General features: G+C 53.6%; 1 protein-coding gene across 8 annotated transcripts in view; it reads right to left on the bottom strand.

Moving 5' to 3' along the window:
• Positions 1 to 23,049, bottom strand: part of RGS3 (regulator of G protein signaling 3) — a 129,576-nt gene that overhangs the window by 14,425 nt on the left and 92,102 nt on the right. For 4 of the 8 annotated variants that reach the window (XM_017530309.2, XM_017530311.2, XM_017530312.2 and 1 more), the window contains one exon: positions 607 to 1,578. In XM_017530309.2, coding sequence (XP_017385798.1) covers positions 607 to 1,578 — 972 coding nt within the window. Of the gene's footprint in view, positions 1 to 606; positions 1,579 to 1,752; positions 5,028 to 18,928; positions 19,228 to 19,297; positions 19,939 to 23,049 lie in introns of those variants that run through there. The other 4 variants (XM_017530314.2, XM_017530316.2, XM_017530315.2 and 1 more) reach the window with 4 other exon arrangements.

Below are 23,049 nucleotides of genomic sequence, written 5' to 3' on the forward strand. Positions count from 1 at the left end.
AAAAAAAAAAAAAAAAAAAAAAAATAGCACTAGTCCTGGAACCTGATTCTAATTCTGGTTCAGACATTGATACACTGTCAGCTAGAGCACATTAGATAACCTTTCTTTGCCTCAGTTTCCTCTGCTGTAAAATGATCACAAAAATACAATCTACCTCCTAGGGCCATTGTGTGAGAATTAATGAGTTCATGTAAACGGCTTAGGATAATGCTGACATGGAATCAATATGTGTTATCACTGTGGCTGGCTGACGGATTTCTAGTCTGGCTAAGCTGTAACGCTATTTCTCCAGCTACTATCTCAGATCTTTTAAATCCAAACACACAATGGCCTGGGCTAAGCTACACCTGCTCTGCTTTCTGTGGGGACCCTGCAGTGGTAAGAATGCAGCATCTGGAGTCCTAAAGTCAAGGGTTTCAGTCCAGGCTCTGCCTTTTGGGTCCCGCTGGGCCTCAGTTTTATCTTCTGTCCAATGGGTGGAAGGTTCGTTGGAAGGCTTCCGGGACAGCAGGGGTGGAACGCGGTGACTGCTCACTCCCTGCAGCCCCTGGGCCAGCCCTCCCCGCATTGCATGTATCCTTCTCCCTCCCCCTGTAGCTTTCTCACCTTCCTGTGTCCTGTGAAGAAGAGGGAAAGGTGGTGCATGGAGCCACCATTGCGGCCCAGCTCTTTCTTGAGGGTGCTGGGCGAAGGCATGGCCCAGGTGGAGACGGTGCCCTCACTGTCTGAGCAGTGCAAGGTGGTGTCGGAGGCGAAGCAGGTCCCCCGGGGCTCCTGCAGTAGGCTGCCCTCGCTGTGCGTCCGGCGCCGCAGCGAGTTCTGCACACGCAGTGAGAGGCCGCCCTCAGCCCCCTGGCCCGTCTCGATCATGCTGCTGCGCTTGGCCTCACTGCGCTCTCCATAGTTGTCATCGCTGGTGTCCTCATCCTCATCCTCCTCCCCTTCCTCCCCTTCCTCCCCCTCCTCTTCTGCATCCTCCTCATCTCCTGAGCTGCCTCGCTCTGCCCCTGCCTCCTGGCTGTAGGTGCTATCCAGGCGGACCTCGGGGATCACGAAGGTTGGCCTGGAGGCCGCAGGCGGGTCCCCGGTGGTTGCTGGCAGGTCCCCAGAGCTTGTGGTCTCCTCAATAAGGGCCTTGGCTGGCAGGGAGACCTGGCTAGGAGGCAGATCTTGACAGGGTGGAAGGTCCTGAGTTGGGAGTTCCTGGACGGCAGGGAGGTCTTTGGTGAGTAGACGGTCCTGGTGAGGAAGGGGTTCTTGACCAGCGGGCAGGTCCTGGCAGGGTGAGAGGTCTTGGGCTGGAGGGGGTTCCTGGCATGGTGGGGCATCCTTGCGTGGCAGGGCATCTGGGCCTGGAGGGGATTCTTCACAGGTAGCTGAGTTGTTGCTGGACAGTGGCTCTTGGCCAGGAGCGGGTTCCTGCCCAAAAGAAGAGTCCTTTTTGGGTGGAAGGTCTTGTTCTGGAGGAAGCTCCTTCCCAGGAGAGGGCTCCTTGCTGGGTGGGGAATCCTCAGCACCAGGCCCCTTCCCTTCCTCCAAGGACATCTCCCTCTTCTCATCTGCCTCCGTCTCAAACATCTGGGAAACAGAAAGAAAACAAGAACGGTTCAGAAGAGGAGGCTCCGAGATGCCAGCATCAAAGGCTGACATGAAACCAGGAAGTGACCTGAACCCCGGCCGCCCAGTCTGAAAGCTGAGGTGCCAGATGGAACCCTGAAAGCCCCTTTCACTTAGCTGTGTAATGATTCTCACCCTGTCTTCTTGCTTGAACTTTCTGCTCCATCAAAAACACAGCTGGTCACTTACAGGAGAAGAGGGAGTGGTAACCACCGTCTATCCAGCACCTGCCGTGTCGAGGCCAGGCCAGCTTGACCCCACTCTCTTATATGGCCTTCCCAACAACCCTATAAAAGAAGATCACTGTTCCCATTTTACAGAAAAGGAAACAGGGTTGAAGTTGCCTCTGGGGATAAAGGAGAACCAGGCAGTCTTTCTGCTCATGGACCAGAACCAAGCCAAGCCCCAAAGCCAGGGCGGTCACTGAACCTAGCCCAGGATGTCTTCTACCTGAATTAAAGTTTAAAAAATCTGCATGAGTTATTCAAACAAGAATGTGCTCTGAAAGTTTAAGTATCTTTTCGAAACTAGTGAACTGGAATGAAACTGGAACTGGAAAATACTGCCCACATCTGGACTCGCCAGATGCCACAGACACATGGAACGTCCCTGAGGGATCACCTACCCCGGGACTTCTAAACTGCTGAGAGGAGCCTCAGGGATTCTTTAAAAACACAGCATCTCCTGCCTCACACACAACCCTCAGGATCCTAGGGGGTTTTGTTGAGTTTCGACAGATTTCATGAGCAAAGAGAAAAACGGTTCTCTTGATGAAAGTCTGAAAAGCAGCTACGTCACCAGATGATTGAGGCCCTGAGAAAGTCAGGAGTGTCCATGGTGCCACAGCCACACAGGGTGGCAGTTCTCAAGCCTGGGCTGGGCCCCTCACACTCAAGGACCAGGAATGCTGGAGCTGGAACTGTTTATTTAGAGCCCGAGTTCTGTCCTTCAAGAAGCCACAGCTGCTGAGAACTGATGAAAGAGAAAGGCCCCACCCATACTCGGGAACTGTACGGATGCTTGGGAATGTGTGCACATGCGGGCACGCACACTGGCAGGAAACTTCAGGGGTAAGTACCCCCAAAACATGGGCTAAGAGCTCTCACTGTAGAAATCATTCATGTCCATTTGATGGATGAGAAAATTGAACCCAAAGGCCAGTGGCTTACCCAGTATTGCACAGCTGCCCTGACACCAAAAGGCCATGCCCGAAGCCGAGAAGTCTCTGAAGCCCCAGGGAGTCCGTAATGGTGGAGCCCCACAGCTGGGAGCCAGTGATCAGCCATGGCTTGGGGCAGCTACAGGCGGCTGCACACACGTGTCAGGGGTCACGCTGGCATCTGGGAGCACAGATGTAAGCGGATGTGAAAGCGTGGCGCGGGTAACAGCCTCAGCCTGGGAGCATGAAAGTGAAAGTGGAGCCTTGCAGAACCGAGAAGGTAGCTGGGCAAGGCAGGGGAAGCCTCGGAGAACTGCAGCAGGAGCTGGCCAGGGTTGGGCACGCCTTAGGCTGTGGCTCACAAGCCAGAGACAGGTGCCTGCTGATGCTGTGGCCTTCTTGCCCTGGAAATCCTCCCTGCATCTCAGAGGTGACTCCACCCAAGGGCCCTCTCAGACCTTATGGCCTCAGACTCTGAAACAACAGCAATCCGAAATCCCCACTGCATAGACAGGAAGGCTGAGGCCCACACGGAGGTGTCAGGTAGAGCCAGTCACCAACCTTTGGGCCTCAAGATGTCCACCTATGAAATGGGATAACCAGCATGCCTGAGCAACATATAAGAAGGGTATGCTGCAGAAAGTGGAAAGCTCCTTAAAGGAGGTGGTGTTGGCAGCGGTAGTGATTTAAAAGGCATTGATCTAGAGGGAGACTCTGAAGTTAAAGACCTCAACCAGCGACACATGTTTCCCACGCACCCCACACTCTGCCAAACACCAGAGTCAATGTTGGCAATTGTAATGTCAGGGCCTCCAGTCCAGAATTCTCATCTGGAAACTAAGGGCTGTGCTTCGGTCCCTTCAGGCTGTTCCCAGGTGGACGGAAAGACCCTCCATTGAGTGGACAGGAAGGCTGAGGGCCCAGTCTGGACAGTGACTTAGTGACTTGCTCAAAGCCACCCTGCACAATTCAGGGGCTAGGCTGGGGCCAGAGCCCAGGCCTTCTGTCCCTGTTCTTCTCAAGCCCACTTCTGATCTCCATCTCCGTGAGCAGCCCAGTCCCCAGCCCATCGCCCCACCCACCAGGGAACATTCTCCATCAGGAGAAACAAACTGCCCCACAGCCAGCTCCTGTCACCCTCGCACGTGGCCCACCCTAGCACCGGTCCCCCGGCCCAGCCACCTGCCTCTGATCGTCCTAGGGGAAAGACGGAAGGAAGCAGCAACCGGGTGCCCTCAGGGCCTGGCATGGAGTGGCACTGAGAGGGGAGCAGGTCGCATTTCCCCTTTCCTGGGTGGTGGGGGTGGGGCCCAGGTCTGTCCCCGTGGTGACTGTCAGCCGGAGCCCGCCCACCCCTTGGGGAAAGTGCAGCAACAAACGTAAAACCAGAAATGCAAGTCAGCCTGCCTCCGCCAGCCTATTCTAAACCGAGGCCAAGCCAAACAAAGCCAAGAGGGAAGTGCCGCTCAGGCAGGGGTGCTGTCCCCAGAGGGCCTCTACCCAGAGGGATGGGGAGAAACTAACCAAGGCAGAAGGGTTCTCAGAGGGCCCAGGGGTTATGTGCTTGGATCCCCAAGTCAGACTGATTTTGATCCCAATGGGGCCACTTTTTAACTGTGCAACTCTGGCCAAGCCTCGCAATGCCTCAGACCCTCTGTTTCCTCATCGGGAATGGAGCCCGGTGATATCACACTGGGCTCACAGGACTATGTGAATCTCCTCGCAGTGCCTGGCCCTGGAAAAGCTTCTGATCCAATGGGAGCCATCAGCAGTCTTATTCTAGAGATAAGAAACCTGGGGAGCCAGAGGGAAAGGGAATTACCTGAGCATGAGAGGCTGATGCAGGATTAGAGCTCATATCTCCTGCCCAGGGTCTCTCCCTGTTTCCTTGGAGCCTTACACACAAGTGTTTGGGGCCCTCAGAGGGCTACAGAGGGAGCCTGGAGTGCTGCCTAAGACCCCTCACCTGGGTGCAACCCACATGAGCAGATGCTGGCGAACAGGGCCCAGAGCACATGGTTCTTTCTGTGCTCCCAGGCAGGCTTGCGTGAACAGGGACTGTGTGCAGGTTTGGTGAGGCCTGTGTGGGGTGGGAAGTGGTTTGATTGAGTCTCTGGAGCAATTACAGGAAACCTGAGAACCCCAGGGGTGGGGGTGGCAAGCGTAGCAGAAAATTAGGGCAGGAGGGGGGGCAAAGATGAGGCCAGGTCGCAGAATACACGGTGGGCATGGGATTGCCCTGTGAGCAACGAAACGACACAGGCAGAGCTGTGCTGTGTCAAAGCTGCTCTGGCCGGCGTGGGCAGGACGTGTGGGTGGCAGGGAGGACTGAGGCATGCATGCATTCATGCATTCATTCATTCTCCATGCACTGAGGTAGGTACTGGGGGAACAGCAGGGAACAAGTCAGACACAATCTCTGCCCTCAGTTAAGCAGAAAAAACAGAGGTTGGACAACTAGTTTCAAGGAGCATGGGGAGTGCTCTGATAGCGGAAGTACAGGCAGTTGGGGACCCAGTGAGGCAGCTGCTGCAACCAGCTGGGGTAACAAGAATCCAGCCAGCGCGCCCCAGAGAGACCAGCCTGCTCACCCAGGGCCTTGGGTCCAGAGTGCTGGCAGCCACTGCCCTGCCCTCCCAAGGTGGGGGTCTGTGTCTTTCCCATTCATCACTTCTCTGGTTAATTCTGCCCATGTCTCGTCTGCTGTAAGCACACAGGAAATGAACCAGGCCCTCTACATGGAGCCACTGTTTAGGACCTAATCAAATCCTCTCCCAAATCCAATCCAGAGCTCGGAACAGGCTGGGGAAGGATGGCAGCTATGACACCCAGAGTTCACGCTCATACCAGCTATGGCTCCTAGGCCCAGACGCCCACTGGCTGTTGGGTTGAGGGTAGTGGTGAGCTGCTGGAAGTGACTTGTCCAACGTCACACAGCTACTCAGCGAGCAGCCAGGTCTGCTGACCCAGGGGCAACCTGCAGCTCTCACTCCGATGATTCATCACAGCCGCCACAGATGCCACGCTCCGCATCTCCCCTCAAAAACCACTTCCTGTACTAGGGGGTGCAAACTGGGGTTTGCCTCTGCTTCAGGGTGGCCCTTAACAGTCAGGACTTGACAGACAGAGCACCAGACACACAGCCAGAAGGCCTGGGCTGGAATCCTCACTCCATCATTTTCTAGCTGTCTAATCCCCAGCAACCCCCCTCCAAGCTGAGTTTTCTCTGCCATGAAAGGGGGAAAGGATGCCCTGCTGCTTCCCATGCCAGAGACCCAAGGGGACCAAGTCTGAGAAAGGGCAGGAGGGTGCTCTGTGAGCTGTAAAGTCGTTTGAGAAGGGAAGAGGCTGTTAGAATTCCTGCCCCACATTGGACCTCCAGGCTTTCAAGACGGGCTGTTCCTTCAGGCTTGGCATGCTCTGGCTCCCCAGCTTCTGGTCCCTGGCTCAACGCTAGCTTCCAGGAACCTTGACAGCTCAGCTGACACTTAGCTCTCCCAGCTCAGCGTCACCCCAGCTCCTCCAGGCCTGGCCTCTTAACCACCCAGATGCTGGCACCCCCTGTGCGTCCTCCGCCACCAGCTCAGAGACCCTCCGGACTGTTCTCCTCTCCATTCTACCTCCACTCCCTCCAACACAGCAGGTTTGGCAAAATTCAGGAGGATGGAGGCGATACTTACATTAGGGAGAGCTCCAGAAACTAACTTCACACTTATTTGCTGGGTGACCTTGGGCTTAACCTTTCTGTGCCTCAGTTTCCTTAGCCACACATAGGATTTCTGGAACCTCCTCATGATGTCGTTAGAGGAATAAATGAGCTAATGTGTATCCAGAGCTCAGCACCATGAGGGCACACATGAGCCCCCAATAAACAATAGCCTTGGTCACCCCAGCACAGTGTGGCTTTGACATCTCCCTCCCTGAATTTCCGCTGACCCCTTCTCCACCCTCTCATGGGCCTGTCTGCCTGTCCTTCAGGACCTGCTGCAGGGTCCCTCTCATCATCAGCCTCTCTGCTCCCTTGGGAACCCATCCACTCCCCCGGCTACAATCACTGTCTGCACCGTCTGGCCGCTGGTGACTCGCTGTCCACACTGCCGGCCCAGACCCATCTCCTGAGTCGAGATGCCATAGGCAAGTATTCACTGAATCCTCATAGAATAGTTGTGCCTCCAGACACTGTTCTAGGCTCTGTGCGTAAAGGACAGAAAGGAAGGAATAAGAAACACATGATCCCTGTCCTTGCGGAGAAGGAGGTGCATTGACCAAGTCGTCACTCACATAAACACAGGATAAATAGAAACCATGATCTGCGATGTGAAGGAAAACCCTCAGGTGCTGTGAGAGAGTACAGGGGAGTGTCGGGGAGGCCGCCCTGTGGAACGGCTCTGGAGACTGACATCTGCTCAAGGGGCAGGGCAGGGCTCATTAGGGAGGGAGCAGCATAGGTCAAGGCCCCGGGCCAGGAAGAGCCTTAGCATGCTGCTGAGACAGAGAGGACACCTATGTGGCTGCAGTCCAGGGACAGGGATGGAGACCTCCTTCTGCATAACCCATCAGTGCTGCCAATTCAACAAGCCCTACTCTGAGTGCGTGATCACCGCCAAAGTCCATCATTCCTCCTCTCACGGTCCCTATATCAACGAAGCCACCACCAGTTGCCCAAACCAGGGACCTGGCTGTCATTTTCTCCTCATTTTCCTTCACAACACCCCCATGGTCAATCCTCAAATCCTCTTGATCATCACGTACACAATTTCAAGGATCCTTCCCCTAGGGAGGTTGGCGATAAGGAGGACAGAGGATATGAGAGCTGTCTGTATTTTGTGCTAATTCCTGAAGCTACTCTAAGAAATAAAAGTTGAGGCTGGATGCTGTGGCTCACGCCTGTAATCCCAGCACTTTGGGAGGCCAAGGTGGGCAGATCACCTGAGGTCAGGAGTTCAAGCCAGTCTGGCCAACATAGTGAAACCCTGTCTCTACTAAAAATACAAAAATTAGCCAGGCAACATGGCGTGTACCTGTAATCCCAGCTACTCGGGAGGCTGAGGCAGGAGAATCGCTTCAGCCCAGGAAGCAGAGGTCACAGTGAGCCGAGATCGTGCCACTGCACTCCAGCCTGGGCCATAGAGTGAGACTCTGTCTCAAAAAATAAAAAATTAAAAAGTTGATTAATCTTTTTTAAAAAGAAAGTTTCTACTCTCTCCGTGTCTGCTGCCACCACTTCCCTCTAGGCCACCACCATCTCCCATCAGGATGATGCGGTCCTCGCAAGGGCAGTGCAGACCCCGCTGGCCATTCTCTGTGCTACGTCAGGCGAGCCGCCTAAACGCAAACCTCAACTTGCCACTCCTCTGCTTAAAACTTTGCTGTGGCTGGTGCTCCAACGCCTCTCAGATAAAGTTCAAATTCTGTAGCCCTGGAAGACCCTGGGCTCTGTCTCCCTGTAGCCTCACATCTGACCACTCCCCAGCTGAAATGTTTGATGAATGAATAAATGAGTGAAAGAACAATCCAATGAACTTCACAGGACCATCTAGACTCTTAGCCTCAAAGTGCAGCCCATGAGCCAGCAGCAGCAGCACCCAGGATTTTATATAAAATACACACTCCTAAACCTCAATCCACCTCCCACCTCCCTCTACCCACCCCCATCAGAATCTGCATTTTAACAGGATCCCAGGAGATTCATTTGCACATTAAAGTTTGAAAACCACAGACCTAGACTATTGGTTCTCAATGGAGAAGTACACTTTAGAATTACCTGTGGAGCATTTTTAAAATGCCTCTGTCTGAACCTGATCTAAGACCAACTGCATCACCTTCCCTACAAGAAAGACCCAGGCCTTTTTACTTCTTTCTGACGCCCGAGACGATCCTGGAGAGTGGCGTCAGGTAACAGACAAGGTGACTGTCTGTTGCGTGAGGCCCGGAGGAAAGAAGTGATAAGCCCAAGGTCATACAACAGAATCAGGACTAAAATCCAGCCCAGAACCTCACCCGGGACCAGTTCAAACACACAGCACCCTCTCTATAATGGGGAGCCCTGGCAGAAGAGGCGCGACCTCAGAGCAGGATGGGGGGCTGGCAATTTCCCTGGAGGCAGCTGCCCATTCATGTTCCCTAAACAGAGGCCCAACTGCAGGAGGAGAGAGGGGCAAAGGAGGAATTCGACTACAAACCGAAGCTCCTCTGTCGGAGGCTCAGGAGGGTGGCACGCCACAGCAGGGAGTGCACCCATTCTACAGACAGCAATACTGAGGCACAGAAGGAGGGTGGCTCACCCCCATGCAGAGACTCGCAGGACAAAGCCAACACTCGTGGAAGGGGAATCCCTGAGGAAAGAGAAGACAGGAGGGCCCCCTCGGAAACCTCCCTACTCTTGGCACTTTCGCCTGACCAAGCCAGAAGGACGTGCCATTTGCAGCCTGCCGGAGACCCACCACTACCTGCCTGGATGCCCAGCTTTTCCCTGGGCGGGGAGGCTTCCGGGGTTTCAGCACCGTTCTGCCCTGTCGCCCCTCACCAGGCCCCTTCTCCCGCCGTCGTTTCTGATACCACTGCTTCAATGCGGGGTGGACTTGCAGTCTCTGTCCCCACCTACCACCCCAAAGACCCCTTCTACTCCTCCAGCTCTCTTCTCTAAAAGGCAGGGAGTTGAGAGTTGAGAGCAGGGGGGTTCCCAGCTTCTTCCTAAGCTTGTGTTGACTGACGCCTCATGAGAAGGGGAACTCCAGGCCCCCTGGCCTCTCCTGCCCCACCCCTGGGGCTCTGCTCAGGAACCAGTTCACCTGTGGGCTCCACCCTCACTGCTCTCTTGCCTGCTCTGCGCGCGCGTGTGCGTGTGTGTGTGTGTGTGTGTGTGTGTGTGTGTGTGTGTTCTTGGGCAGTCTCCTTTCCCTAAGCTCTCTACCCCTCAAGTCCACTTCCTGCCCGTCCCTGTGAGTCCTGGATCAATCGCCTCGGATGTTCTGGCTGGAAGGCTCTCTGCTCCCCTGCCAAGACCCAGCCTGCCCTGCTGTCATAGCCCTGGGCAGGTCCTATTTGGCTCATCAGGATCATGTCTGGCTTATTCACACCATTTCCCCCAAGACTTACTCAGCAAATACCTACAGAGTTGCAGCCATGTGCCGGGGCCTGTGCTCGCTATTGCAGCCAAACGGCAGCAAGCCATGTTCCCTGCCTTGGAGGTGCCAGGTCAATCTCTCACCCACCTGACGCCACAATAGGAGGCTGTGGAAGCAGCGGCAGCAGGAACAACTAGGACTGCTCCGGGAGGAGGTAATGGGGGAAAAGATGGGACAGGATATTCCAGGCTGAGCCAGAGCCAGCAGGGAACATTCAAGGAGGTGGAGGTGGTGGATGGGGCAGGAGCATGGATATGTTAAGGAATTCCGACTTTACCCAGAAAGCAGTGTTTACTTAGTGCTGTAGAGGTAAGGAAGGTGAAACTAGAGGTGTTCGAAACAGATAATGTTGACAAAGATAGGGGAGAGACAGCGATCATTAACTGAGCATCTACTGCGCGCCACGCACTGTGACAGTTTATACTTTAGGCTCTAACTATGTTTTATACTTTGGGCTCTAACTTCCAACAACCCTATGAGATCAGTATCATTTGTAAACAACAAAATGAGGACTTAGAGATGTTAAGTAACTTACACAAGATCAAACAACAAGTCAGTGGAAGGGTCAGAGTTGAAATCGTGGTCTGCCTGACTCCAAAGCCCTGCTCTTTCTACTCCTCTGATCTCTTTTCCTGCCCTCTTCACTTTCCCCTTCCCTTCCTTCCAAGGATGCTCCCTGAGGACCCACCTGGGCCGGGCTCTGTGCTAGGGAGTGATGAGCAATATCAGATGCAGGGGCCCTGCTCATACTCCACATGGTTGGAGATTGAGGGGCAGGAGACTGATGCCTGGTGTTGGGAGGGGCGGTGCAGAATCCTGCACACCTAGTGACCCTCCCAAATCCTCTCCCTCCCAAGGGTCCCTTCCAGGTGGGGAGAGCTAGAAGCGTGGGGCTTCTCTGTGATGTTTTACACTAGGTTAATCAAAGAAGCTCTGCCATGCCAGGAAGACCTCAGGGAAGGACACAAATAGTGCTGCAGTCATAGGGTCAGCATTTGGAAGCAGGAGGGCCTGAGGGTGAATCCCACTTCCTGCCCATGTGCGGCCTCCCTCACAGCCAGTGTGCTGCTTCCTGGAAGGGCTGCTACAGGGCATACAGAGGTAGTGCCTGGCACACAGAAGCTCACAGTGGTGCCCTTCTGCTCCTTTGCCTTCCTCTCCACAGCTTGACTCTCTCATGAATGGGCATTAGGGACCAACCCAAAAACTAAGGACACAGATCTGAGAATAGGGAGGACTGAGAGCCAGGGGTGGTAGGAGGGAAGCCTGTTGCTGATGAAGAACTGGAGCTTGGAGACAGGCAAATCTAGCTTCAAAGCCTGGCGCTGCCACCTCCTGGGTCAGTGCACCTGCACGGTCTGCTTAAACTATTTAGGCTCGATTTCCTCATCTGTGAAACAGGAATGTGAATACTGAGAACCTACAGCACAGCTGAGGGGAGGGCTTAGCATAGGGCCTGGCACCCAGTAGGTGCTCAATAAGCCTCTGCAATTGCTGTAATCATAATTGTTACACTCAGCATGATCATCAACATCATCAGCTCCCTCTCCTGCCTCTAATTCCAGGACAGGACACTAGACACATTTTGACCCTTACAGCTGCCTAGGACAGGATCCTATTAGCTGCAGGTTTCAGGGGAGGAAGTTTGGAAGCTGAGAAGGCAGACGAGTCTGTGCTCAGCCCGCGCATAGGCTGGGTCAGTCTGGCTTACTGCATGGCCTGGGCCAAATCACTCCCCTCTCTGGGTCTTGCTCTCCCCAGTGTGTCTGTCCAATTCTGAATCTCAGCTAGCCTAGAAAGGTCAGAGTTCAAGGCCCAAGGCATGGCCAGGTCTCCCTGTCAGGGCATCAAGGGCAGGAGGAACAGAAAGATCCCCCTTTCCAGATACACCCCCTGCCTTAACTGTCTGCCCCAGTGTGCCCCACTGCCCTCCTCCTTCAGTGCCTGCAGCACTAGAGCCCCAAACCAGTGAAAGAGAGGCTCTTTCACTCGAGGACATGAGTGGACATGTGGATGTGGGACTCAGCCACAACCCTGTGGCCGAAGGTTACCCTCCCAATCTTCAGGCACCCTCTGCCTCACTGCTGCCTCTTGAGGCAGGTGCACACTATCTCTGTGTGGGGAAGAAGGGGGTGATGTCGGGGCTGGGTTTGGCTGGATTTACAGTCTTCTCCAAACCCACCCTCCTGCCTCTCTGTCATGAGACTTTCTCTTATCTCCCTTGGTCCTGCACCAACTTGCCGGTATTTTTCTGCTCAAAATGCCTCCATCCCTCTAAGATAAAGTTCCATCCCCTAACCCTGTGTGTTCTGCCCCAGCCAGCTTCTCCACCACGCCGTTTCTCCTCCTTTCCCACCAGCCAGTCTGAACTATAGGTCGTTCCCCAAATGCACTGTACTCTCAGGCCCCTCTAAACCTATGCTCATACTGTACTTCCTGCCTAGAGCGCCCTCCCCTCCCCTGTCCACCTGCCGAAGCTCTTCTCACCCTTCAAAATTCAAGCACCCCACACATGTATTGCCCCTCAATTTCTGACAAAGGTGACACTGCCGTATAGTAAGAAAGGACAGACTTTGAATACATTGAATATTTATCCAGAGAAAATGAATCTTGACATCTGCATAAAAATCTATTTCAAGTGGATTTTAGATCTAAATATGAAACCTAAAACATCTAAAAGAATACGTAAGAGTATATGTCCATAACCTTGTAATAAGCCAAGAAACAGGACTCAACCAGCACTCTCCACAAAAGAAAAAAGATTAACAAATTGGACTGCATTAAAATTAAGAACTTGTGTCCTTTAAATATACCCTTAAGAGAGTGAAAAGGCAAATCCCAGAGTGGGATTTGGAATGTGCATATCCAACAATAAACACATATCTACAACAGTTTGAGTTCCTACAAATTAATCAGAAAAAAATAATCCTATAGGAAAATGCGGGAAAGACCTCTATGGGCACTTTTCAAAAGAGGTCATCCAAATGGCTAATCAATGCATGAAAAAGGGATGTGACCTCGCCAGACATCAAGGAATTTCCAATTAAAGCCACAATGAGATATCACAATACCTAATGCCAATAATGTTGGTAAGGACATGGAATAATAGGCTCTTCCATGTACCGCTTGAAGGGAGTGTATTCCTGTCACACTTTGGAAAACACTAAGATGGTATTTTCTAAGGCTAACTATGTACAACTCTATGACTCAGCAATTGCAAAACTTAGGTATTTACCCCGCAGAAGCATACATAGTACATCAAAAGATATGTACAAGAATATTAATGGCAGCACTATTCATTATAGCCTCAAACTGGAAACAACACAAATGCTCATCGACAGTAGAAGATAAACTGGCGGTATCTTCACACAAGGAAATACCACAGGGCAACAAGAATAAACAAAATAAAACGATGCAATATTATTGATGAATCTTACCATCAAAATGCTGACCAAAAGAAGTCAGCATAAAAGAATATGTACTCAATGATTCCATTGACACAAAGTTCAAGGAGAGGCAACACTCATCGATAAGACGAGGCCAGACAAGTCAAGACAAGGGCCGGGTGCCGTGGCTCACACCTGTAAAATCCCAGCGCTTTGGGAGACCAAGGTGGGCGGATCACCTGAGGTCAGGAGTTCAAGACCAGCCTGGCCAACATGGCAAAATCGCATCTCTACTAAAAATGCAAAAATTAGCCAGGCATGGTGGCACGCACCTGTAATCCCAGCTACTTGGGGGCTGAGGCAGGAGAATCGCTTGAACCTGGGAGATGGAGGTTGCAGTGTACTGCACTCCTGCCTGGGCAACAGAGCGAGACTCTGCCTCACACACACACAAATAAAAAAAGAAAGAAAAAGAAGAATTCAGGACAGGGGTTACCTTTGAGGCCATAGAAACTAAAAGAGGATTATTTGTGGGGATTCCTAGGGTACCAGAATGTTCTATTTCTTAACCTGAATAGTGGCTACACTTTGTGAAAATTCATTGGCTGTATTCTTCTAATTTTTCTGTAAGTATGCTGCACTTCAATTTAGAAAGTTTATTTTAAAAACAAATAAAACCCCTCATTGCAGTGTCTCCTCGTCGGCTCCCTGGGCTGAGGCCATGGTTCTTTCCTCAGTGAGCTCCTTGCTTTGTACACATCTCTGACTGCACATTCCAACTGTTTCCCTCTAGCAAAAAGCTGCCATGCTGCCTCCTGAATGCCTCCTCCGTGTGACATCCATGCCAAGCACCTCACCTACATCACTGCATTTAATAACAGCCCCCCATTAGATAAAGCGATAGTGGCACTCCCACTGCTAGCAGGATGCAGAGTCCATTCACATGAAACATGTCTAAGTGCTTTACAGCTGTTATCTCATTTAACCCGAGGAGGCTGGACCACCGCTCGAGGACATGAAGGCAAGAGAAACTCCATTCTTGCCCAAGAGTACACAACTGTAAGGTGGGAGAGAGTCTTCCCTCAAGTCCAGAGCCCATATTCCTAGACAACCTCCCTAGATAAGGAGGAGCATGTGGCTGGACACACAAAAGCAATTTCCACGGCCAGGAAGGAATCACGTCTACACCTCAGAGGGGTGGATAGACTGGGATGGAGACGCTCTTCAGTGGGCAAGCATCTGTACGATCACATTCAGCTTCACCTCTTGTACAAAGCTTTGCTGAGGCTCCCAGGCTGAACTGAGTGCTTCCCCAGGGGTTCCCACAGCCCCCGTGCCTCTCCATTAAAGCTGTGTTGTTACTGTCCATTACCTGGCCACCCTGGCACTAGATTAAAGATGGCGCCTTTTAGATCTATGACTCCAGTACTTTGAAAGTGCACGGCACACAGTAGGTACTTAACACACATGGAAGGAAGCAAGGAAGCAAGGAAGGAAGGAAGGGAGGCAGGAAGGGAGGAAGGGAGGAAGGGATGGAGGGAGGGAGGGAGGGAAAGAGGGAGGGTACAAAGGAGGGAAGGAGGGAAGGAAGGAGGGAAAGAGGGAAGGAGGCAGAGAGGACAGTACAGAGCTGCTGCTCTAGGAAGTGAGGTCTGAGAAGTGAAGGTTTCATGTCCTGGCTGGACACTGCTTACAGCCCTTGACTTGAGGGGTGGCACAGCCATGTCACTCCCATTCCATGGTCCTTGTCCTGGCTGCCTCCAGCCTGCTGTCAAAGTTCCTGCCAGCCATTTGGTCCCCAGAGGCACTGCCAAGGCCCTTCTCTGCCTCTCCCCTTGTTCCTTTACCTTCTGTTCCCTGCCCCCAGTGCATGAGCTCTGCTATTTGCCCACAGCTAACCCCAGTAAGAGGTAACTGAGGACATCACAGAGAACCCTGGCTATGTGGTGAAAAGCATGCCCAGTTCCAAATAACTTCCTGCACACCCCCCTTTCTAAGTTGGGAGCCGCTGACAGTTCTCCGGCAGCAGCCTGAGCCACGGTGCCAGGTGCGAGCGGGCTGGCCCATGGAGGGCAGGGAGAGGGGAGAAGCCCTGGGCCATCTGGAGCACAGGGCATACCTGGCAGCTATCCACACATCTTGAGTGATGACTTAGGCCCATTGCCAGAAGGAAGAGGCTATCCAGGGACCCCTCTTCCCTCTCATCTGTGCCTGGAAGCTCTGATCTCCCAAGGGGCTTATGGTTCCAGCACACCTCCTGCCATCCTGCCCCTATCCCCAAGCCAAACCAGGCTACAGCTGGCTGTGCAGGGGCAGGAGGCACTCCCTGGGGCTGAGCCTGGCTGGTCTGCTGTGAGTGGCTCCAGCTTCTCCGGGCTTAGGGGGCTGAGCCAAAAGCAGCCTTGTTTATTCCTGGGAGGAATGATGGTTTTCCCTAAGCAATGACATCTTGGCTCCACAAACAACAGCAAACCTCGCAGCTTCGGCTTGGGCTGCAGCTTGCATGAGAAGGCGCCTGCCCAGAGGTGTCGGGAACAGGCTGAAGGCTGCTTCCCTGCTGCACCAAGCCCTGGCCCTGACCATTGTTGACTCTTGGAACCCAGGAAGAAGAGACGGCCTGCAGAGAATCAGAGACCTGGATATTTGGAAGGCACCTGGCAATACTAGGTCCAGTCCCTTGTTGCTACAAAGGGGAAACTGAGGTGGGAAACAAGGCATATTTACTGAGATCATCGGTAAGCAGGGACTAGACGGTGCCGCAGTCTCCAGCCCGCTGACCAAGGGCTCTCTCTGTTGCACATGCTGCTTTTCCCAGGGGATAGCAGGGCTCTAGTCAGTAAGTCCGAAGGTCCAAAAGGGACATGTCACTGGTGAGTCCAGAAAAACAGAGAACCTCAAGATGAAACCTGGATACTCTGAGACATTCAGTTGGTGCAGTACACACAGGCCTGGGCTGGGGAGCCTGCGTCCTTGTCCCTGCTTTCCTTCTGAGTCACATGTCACCTCAGGCAGGTCCTTCCTCTCCTGCCTCAGTTCTCTGTCTGTCTGTCTGTCTAATCAGGTTGGTGCAAAAGTAACTGCGGTTTAACATTACTCTTAATGCCAAAAACCGCAGTTGCTTTTGCACCAACCTAATAGAAGGCAAAGAGACCCAGGCCTTAAGAGGCCAAATGGGAAGCAGCTCTCGGAGCCCCCAGGGACGCAGCTGGGGATAGGCAGTCTCTCCTCAGCTGTGCCTCTTCTGAGGGAGCCATACAGACTGCTGGCTTGAAGGTCAATCTCCCCAGGTCTATTCTGGTTGGCACCATCCCAAGAGCATCCAGGGAGCTGTGCTCCAAGCCCCTGTAGTCTGTGCAAAGGACTCTGAGCATTGCATTTCAACCAGCCAGGGCTATCCCCGCCACCCTTCATGGTCGAGGCTATGCTGTGCATACCACCCAGGTCAGCATGACCCCTGAGTGGGTTCTCCCTATGACCCCTGCCAGGATGAAGCCAAAATTCTCCCTGTCTCACCGCCTATCAAGCCCAGCCCCCAACACTTGGCCCTATGTACGCAACTTTGACATGCAGAGACTAGGCCTCTCCTAAAGGGGCTCCCTACCAGGCCCTGTATGCCAAGCACAGAGCTAGGAGATGAGCAGTCCCAGCTGCCTTGCATGTCAGTGTTAGTCCTCAAAGAAAACCTGCCCGGCTGGGCACAGTGGCTCACGTCTATAATCCCGGCACTCTGGGAGGGCAAAGTGGGCTGATCACCTGAGGTCAGGAGTTCGAGACCAGCCTTACCAACATGGAAAAACCCTGTCTCTACTAAAAATACAAAATTAGCTAGGCCTGGTGGCACATGCCTGTAATCCCAGCTACTTGGGAGACTGAGGCAGGAGAGTCGCTTGAACCCAGGAGGTTGCAGTGAGCCAAGATCGTGCCATTGCACTCCAGCCTGGGCAACAAGAGCAAAACTCCGTCAAAAAGTAAATAAATAAAACCTTGCAACTAAGGGATAAATAAGGCCCAGATTCCACATAAATAGGACACAAAGCAATATCCATGGGTGCCACCACCAATGGATAGACTTATTCCAGTTGGAGTATTTGCTCTAGCTCTGTCTAGAATCAAACATGGAGAGGAAAGGATAAGGAGGGGAGGGGAGGGCTTTCCAGTCAGCTGGAACAGCATGTGCAAAGGCAAGGAAGCCTGGAAGTGCAATGATTTCATTGATACCACATATTTATAATCAGAAGCGCCATCAACAGTTTCTAGCTCAAAGACCTGGAGACGTCTCACGAGGAGTGGTCACTTGCCTCAACTGCCTCATCCTCACCATCTGCCTGCTTCTCAGATGCCAGTCTGGGCTTGCAATGAGCCTGTTGTGGAACTCGGCTCCCTGAAGGGCCGGCCCTAGGCTAAACCATACCACGTGCTACAGCTGGGGAAGAGGGGAGGTGCCCCTTGGCTGGATGCAGAGGACTCAAGGGGCCCTGTGGAAACTTTGACTCTGCCTGCAGTGCCCTGGCTGGGATCCCACAGGCGCCAGGAGGGCAGCCTCTGCAGCTCCTTCCCTCGAGGAGATGTACCCACTCTGGCACTGGAAGAGGGAGCCAGATACCCACCCAGCCAGAAGGCCCGAGGACAGCAGGATGTGGAAAGTTTTCAAGCATCGCCGAGGGACCTGGCAAGCCAAGCTTCTCAGGTCAGGGGTGCGATTTGAAGCTGAATTACAATACTTAGCTCAGGCCAGCGAAATGGTTTCCCGCATGTCATGTTCTTGCTGTTCTAGGAGGCAGAAGTCCTCCATCCTGGTCCCTGCTCAGCCACAGACCTGCTGCTCAAACTTGGACAAGGCTCCTCCCCTTTCTGAGTCTGGGTTTATCCTCCTGCCCTGGGTCCTAGGATTCAAGCGTTCTTCCTTGGTCACCTTGGAACAAGAACAGAGATGTGGACCCTCCAGGCTGGGAAAAGAATTAGTCTCTGTCTGCTCACAGTGGCCAGCTCTGTGGGGTGAGCCTGTCTCTGCCACCACCCCCTGTCTGATGGGTCTCAGCCGGAGCCAAGGGAGCAGGTGCAGATCCTCTCCCACGGGGTTGGAGCTCAGAGGCAGAGCATCCTTGCTTGTGCTTCCAGTGGACATTTCAGCAGAGGCCAAGTCTCTGGGATTAAAGGCCACCCCCCGAGACTAGTCCCAGAGACCACCTCTTTCCCCCGCCAGTGGAACTAGACACGAGCTTCCATCCCTGGTGCCTAGTGTGCAGCCAGCATCCCTGACACAATAGTCAACCCTACTGGCTGAGCGCTCCCCTCCCATGCAGTGTCCCGACTTTTCGGCCACCAAACATTTCTTGTTTCTCCCAGAAAGAAAAGCTGGCTGGCCAGCCTAGAAGTGGGGAGCAGCCAACAGAGGAAGCATGCCCCGCAACCCTGCAGGGCTCCCAGCCCCCAAGACAGACAAATGGACACACACACACACACACACACACACACACACACACACACAGAGCTATCTCAGAACAGAGCACAAATGGTTTGGTTGCAACATGCCTGTCAATGGCTGCCCTGGGGAAGAAGCAATAGAAACAGGGGTATAGAGTGGCTTGGACATGAGCCGCCCCCCCACCACACACACAGCGCTGTCCCCAGGCACCTACCCAGCACACTCCGGCAGGGACCCAGGCGACTCCTGGCTGCCGCTCCTGCCAGCTCGGCCGCCCGGGTCTCCACCCGGCTCCTCCCGCAGGCAGCCGTGGCTGTGGCAGCTCCTGGCGGCCGTGTCAAGCGGCCGCCTTCCCCAGACAGAGCTCCTTTGTGTCAGCAGAGCTATTTATGGACTTACCCAAGTTCCCCAGGGGAGCGATACCTGCTAGGAAAAGCAGAACCAAATGACCAGGTTCCACCTCCCACATCTAGGTAGCGCTTTCAAAACCCTTGCATCACCCGTCTCTCCTCCTCTTCCTCCTCCTCCTACTTGTCCTCCTCCTCTTCCTCCTCCTCCTCCAGCGCCCTTCCCAAACACACACCCTGTCCAGCCGGCCACTGCCACTCCGGAGAGAGGCTGGATTTCTTTCTTCCATTAAACAGAAAACTCTGTGGTTTCCCAAAGCACTTTCATCTGAGAAGGAGTCCGGGATGTCTCAAGGAAGAGAGTCCTGGGCCAGCCCTTCCTTCTGCCCACCCGGTGAGGGGCCCAGCGGGCTCCCGGGTTACATGCTCACACGCGTGGGCTGTGGGTCCCCTGCGGCTGGTCCCCAGGGCCCAAGCGGGCCCCAAAGTGCTGCTCCAGGGAGAGAGGCATCCATCCCTCACAACGGCACCCCGTGGCACTGGGATCCCTAGCAGGCTCCACCCCACACACATCCTGAGGGCTCCCAGGCTGGGGCAGCGCAAAGCTGCCTCCAGCCGGCCTGCCGGCAGCCGCTCCCTACAAGACCAAGCCGATCACCGAGGTTTCCCTGTCACACTCCCACCCCCACGCTGCTCCCGTCCCAATGGGAGACTGCAACTGAACCTCCTAATTGTCCGCCAGGGTCCTGCATACAGCACTCGCTGACTTCCAGAATGTGACCGCCCCAGGGTGGGGGAGTGGCAGCTTCCGCCCCGTCCCAGCAGCACCATCCCACACGGCTGGAACTTTGAGCACCAAGCTCTGGGGAATCCGAGGTGTAAAGAGAACTTGGGGCTTCCTCTCCCTGAGACAGCAGGCTGAGAGGGCAATTTCGACAGCCTGAGAGTTACAGCCGTGAATGACAGATGTCCCCAAGGAGGAACTGCAGGGGCAGTGGAACAAGCCCTGGACTGGAAGGAGAGGGTCCTCAGCTCCAGTTCCAGCTCCAACACTGGTTGATTGGGTGTCACTGAGCAAGTCCCTGCCCCTCTCTGAGCCTTGGTTTCTTCATCTGTAAAATGGGGCTGATAACCTTGTCCTGCCCACCTGTGGGATGAATAGAAGATTCTCTGAGCTGGCTCTTGACTACTCTTTCTTGAGCATGAACTTCGTGCCAAGCCCAGTTCCCAGAGCTCTGCCTGCATTAATTCACTGAATCCTTACCAGCAACTTGGGAGAAGGTGAGGCCTATGATTACCCCAGTCACCCACGAGGAGCCTGAGGTACAGAATGGCAAAGGAAGTTGCCCACAGTCACACAGCCAGTTGGCTGTGTAGCCAGGATTGAAAACTAGCTGCTCTGACTCGTCACGCCCGCTCTTCACCACACAGCCAGACCACTGCAAGACATGGCTGTGCCAGCACAGAGCGTTCTCTGGCGCTGCAGCTTGTCATGATGTCGACAAATGCACCCTGGCCTGTCCCTGGGGTCCAAGTTGGGAGTGCTTAACTAATGGCTGGCTCCCACTACAGCAGCAGGCATCCTGGGATGATGGCACAGAAAAAATGGACAGAAGAAGCCTCTATTTTCCCATGCCCACCCCACCCCACCTTGGCCACCTTGGCCACCTAGGCTGAAGCACGGTCTCTCTGTCTCTTTCTCTCCCTATGGTAGAGATCCCCTAGGGTCTCAGGATGTTTCTCTCTGTATCCCTGCCCCTGTTTATCTCTGACTGTCTATTCCTGACTCTCGCACACATACGCATACACATGCTCGCCACTACACAAGAACATTCTTTACCAGGTCAACTCAGAATGGCTCTTCTCTGAGTTGGCCACTTACAAATTCTAACCATCGCTTCATCTTGTCCCTGGGGGCGGAGCCAAGGCAGTCCTTGCAGGGCCCAGGAACCTTCTAGATTGGAAGGCTGTCATGCTGCAGTGTCCTGGAAAGCAGGATTCACCCTGGGCCTGGGAAGCTAAGGAGATGAGTCCCAAGTGATGGCCAGTTCCAGTGGAGCTGACCAATTACCTATGAGGCTGGCTGGTTTCCCGGATGAGATTTCTTAGGGTGGAGAGCCTGAATATAGGGTTCCTTCACATCAGAGATGCCCTTGAGCTTCAGCTGAGTTGCCACCTTCTTTCAATCAACAGTTACAGAGCATAGACTGCGTGCTAGACTCTGTGCTGCGTCCCGGGGTACGGTGGAGAACAGATAGGTCGGGCCCTGCACTCACAAAGCCAGCAGCCCAGTGAGGAAAGCAGACATTAGCCATGGAGTGAGACCAGTAACTCCACAATTATACACTGTGCTGTGATGGGCAAAGCAGCTCTGCCAACCCAGGGCTCCGGGTCCAGAACGAGTCCAGAATACATTCGTCAATGCTCTGGACCATAGCATGGTGAGGAGAGGGCAGGGCAGCTCAGTGCCCCAGGCCCAGAGCCTGCCAGGCCAGGATAGGAGAGCATTCCATGGTAAGAGGAGCCCGGAGCAGCCACTGCCTTCTGCCTCCCATAGCTCCGGACACAAATCAGCAGGGCTGGGGGGCAGGATGGATGAGTCACTGGCAGCCAGGCTATCTAACACAAAGGAGATCTTTCACTGTTGTTTCCCATTCATGACCAGTGAAACTGAGGCCCAGAGAAGGAAAGTAACTTTCCCAAGGAAACACAGCAACTGAGTGACAGGGCTGGGATTGCTAACTCTCAGTCCAGTGCTCCTTCCACCACATCCCAGCGCTTCTTAGAGGTACATTAATGATGGTGCTGTTCAGTACGGGCGAAATTGGAATCTCGACAGTGGTAAGAGCTAGGTGGCCCACAGGCCCAGGGCACTCAGGACCTGGGCCTCAGTCACTGATCCACATATTTCATACCACAAACACTTATTTGACACAGGACAGCACTGCGCTAAGCACTTTCTGACTACTGATTGATTGATCGAATCCTCATAACCCTATCAGATATGATTTCTTTGTTGTTGTTATTGTTGTTTTGAGACAGAGTCTTGCTCTGTTGCCCAGGCTGGGGTTCAATAGCATGATCTGAGTTCACTGCAACTTCCGCCTCCTGGATTCAAGCAGTTCTCTTGCCTCAGCCTCCCGAGTAGCTGGGATTACGGGGACCATGCCTGGCTGATTTTTGCATTTTTGGTAGAGATGGGGTTTCACCATGTTGGCCAGGCTAATCTCAAACTCCTGGCCTTAAGCAATCCATCTGTCTCAGCCTCCCAAATTGCGGGACTGCAGGTGTGAGCCACCGCGCCTGGCCTCAGATATTACACTGGTTCATGCCTGTAATCCCAGCACTTTGGGAGGTGCAAGCAGGCAGATCACTTGAGGCAGGAACAGCCTGACCAATATAGTGAAACCCCATATTTACTAAAAATACAAAAATGTAGCTGGACATGGTGACACATGCCGGTAATCCCAGCTACTTGGGAGGCTAAGGCACAAGAATTGCTTGAACCTGGGAGGTGAAGGTTGCAGTGAGCTGAAATCGCATCACTGCACTCCAGCCTGGCGACAGAGTGAGACTCCATTTCAAAAAGAAAGAAAGAGAAAGAGAGAGAGAAAGAGAGTAGCCAAGGAAAGGTGTGGTCCCAGGAATCCCAGAGCACTTCAGAGTAAGACAAGCCCCTTGCCCCTGCCAGTAGCTGCTTAGCTTTCATCACCCCCAGACGCCCCGGGACTGGGCTGGGGATACACTGGCTTCACCTTCTGCAGAGCCATGCCACTGTCCCAACTCACTGTATAAGAAAGTGAACACCCCAGGCTGCTCTTTGACACTCTGTGGAAGTGTCTGTATATGACTACCCCAGTCCAAGCTTCGAATCTGCTAACTCACTTAGAAAGTTCTGACCTTTTACTCTCTGGGGCTGACAGCCCTGGTTTGGGGGTCTACAGACTCTAAGCAAAAAGGCCCTCCCCACTGCAGAGTGGGCCAAGAA

Source organism: Cebus imitator, unplaced genomic scaffold (assembly GCF_001604975.1).
Source record: "Cebus imitator isolate Cc_AM_T3 unplaced genomic scaffold, Cebus_imitator-1.0 Scaffold64, whole genome shotgun sequence".
Classification (NCBI taxonomy): Eukaryota; Metazoa; Chordata; class Mammalia; order Primates; family Cebidae; genus Cebus; species Cebus imitator.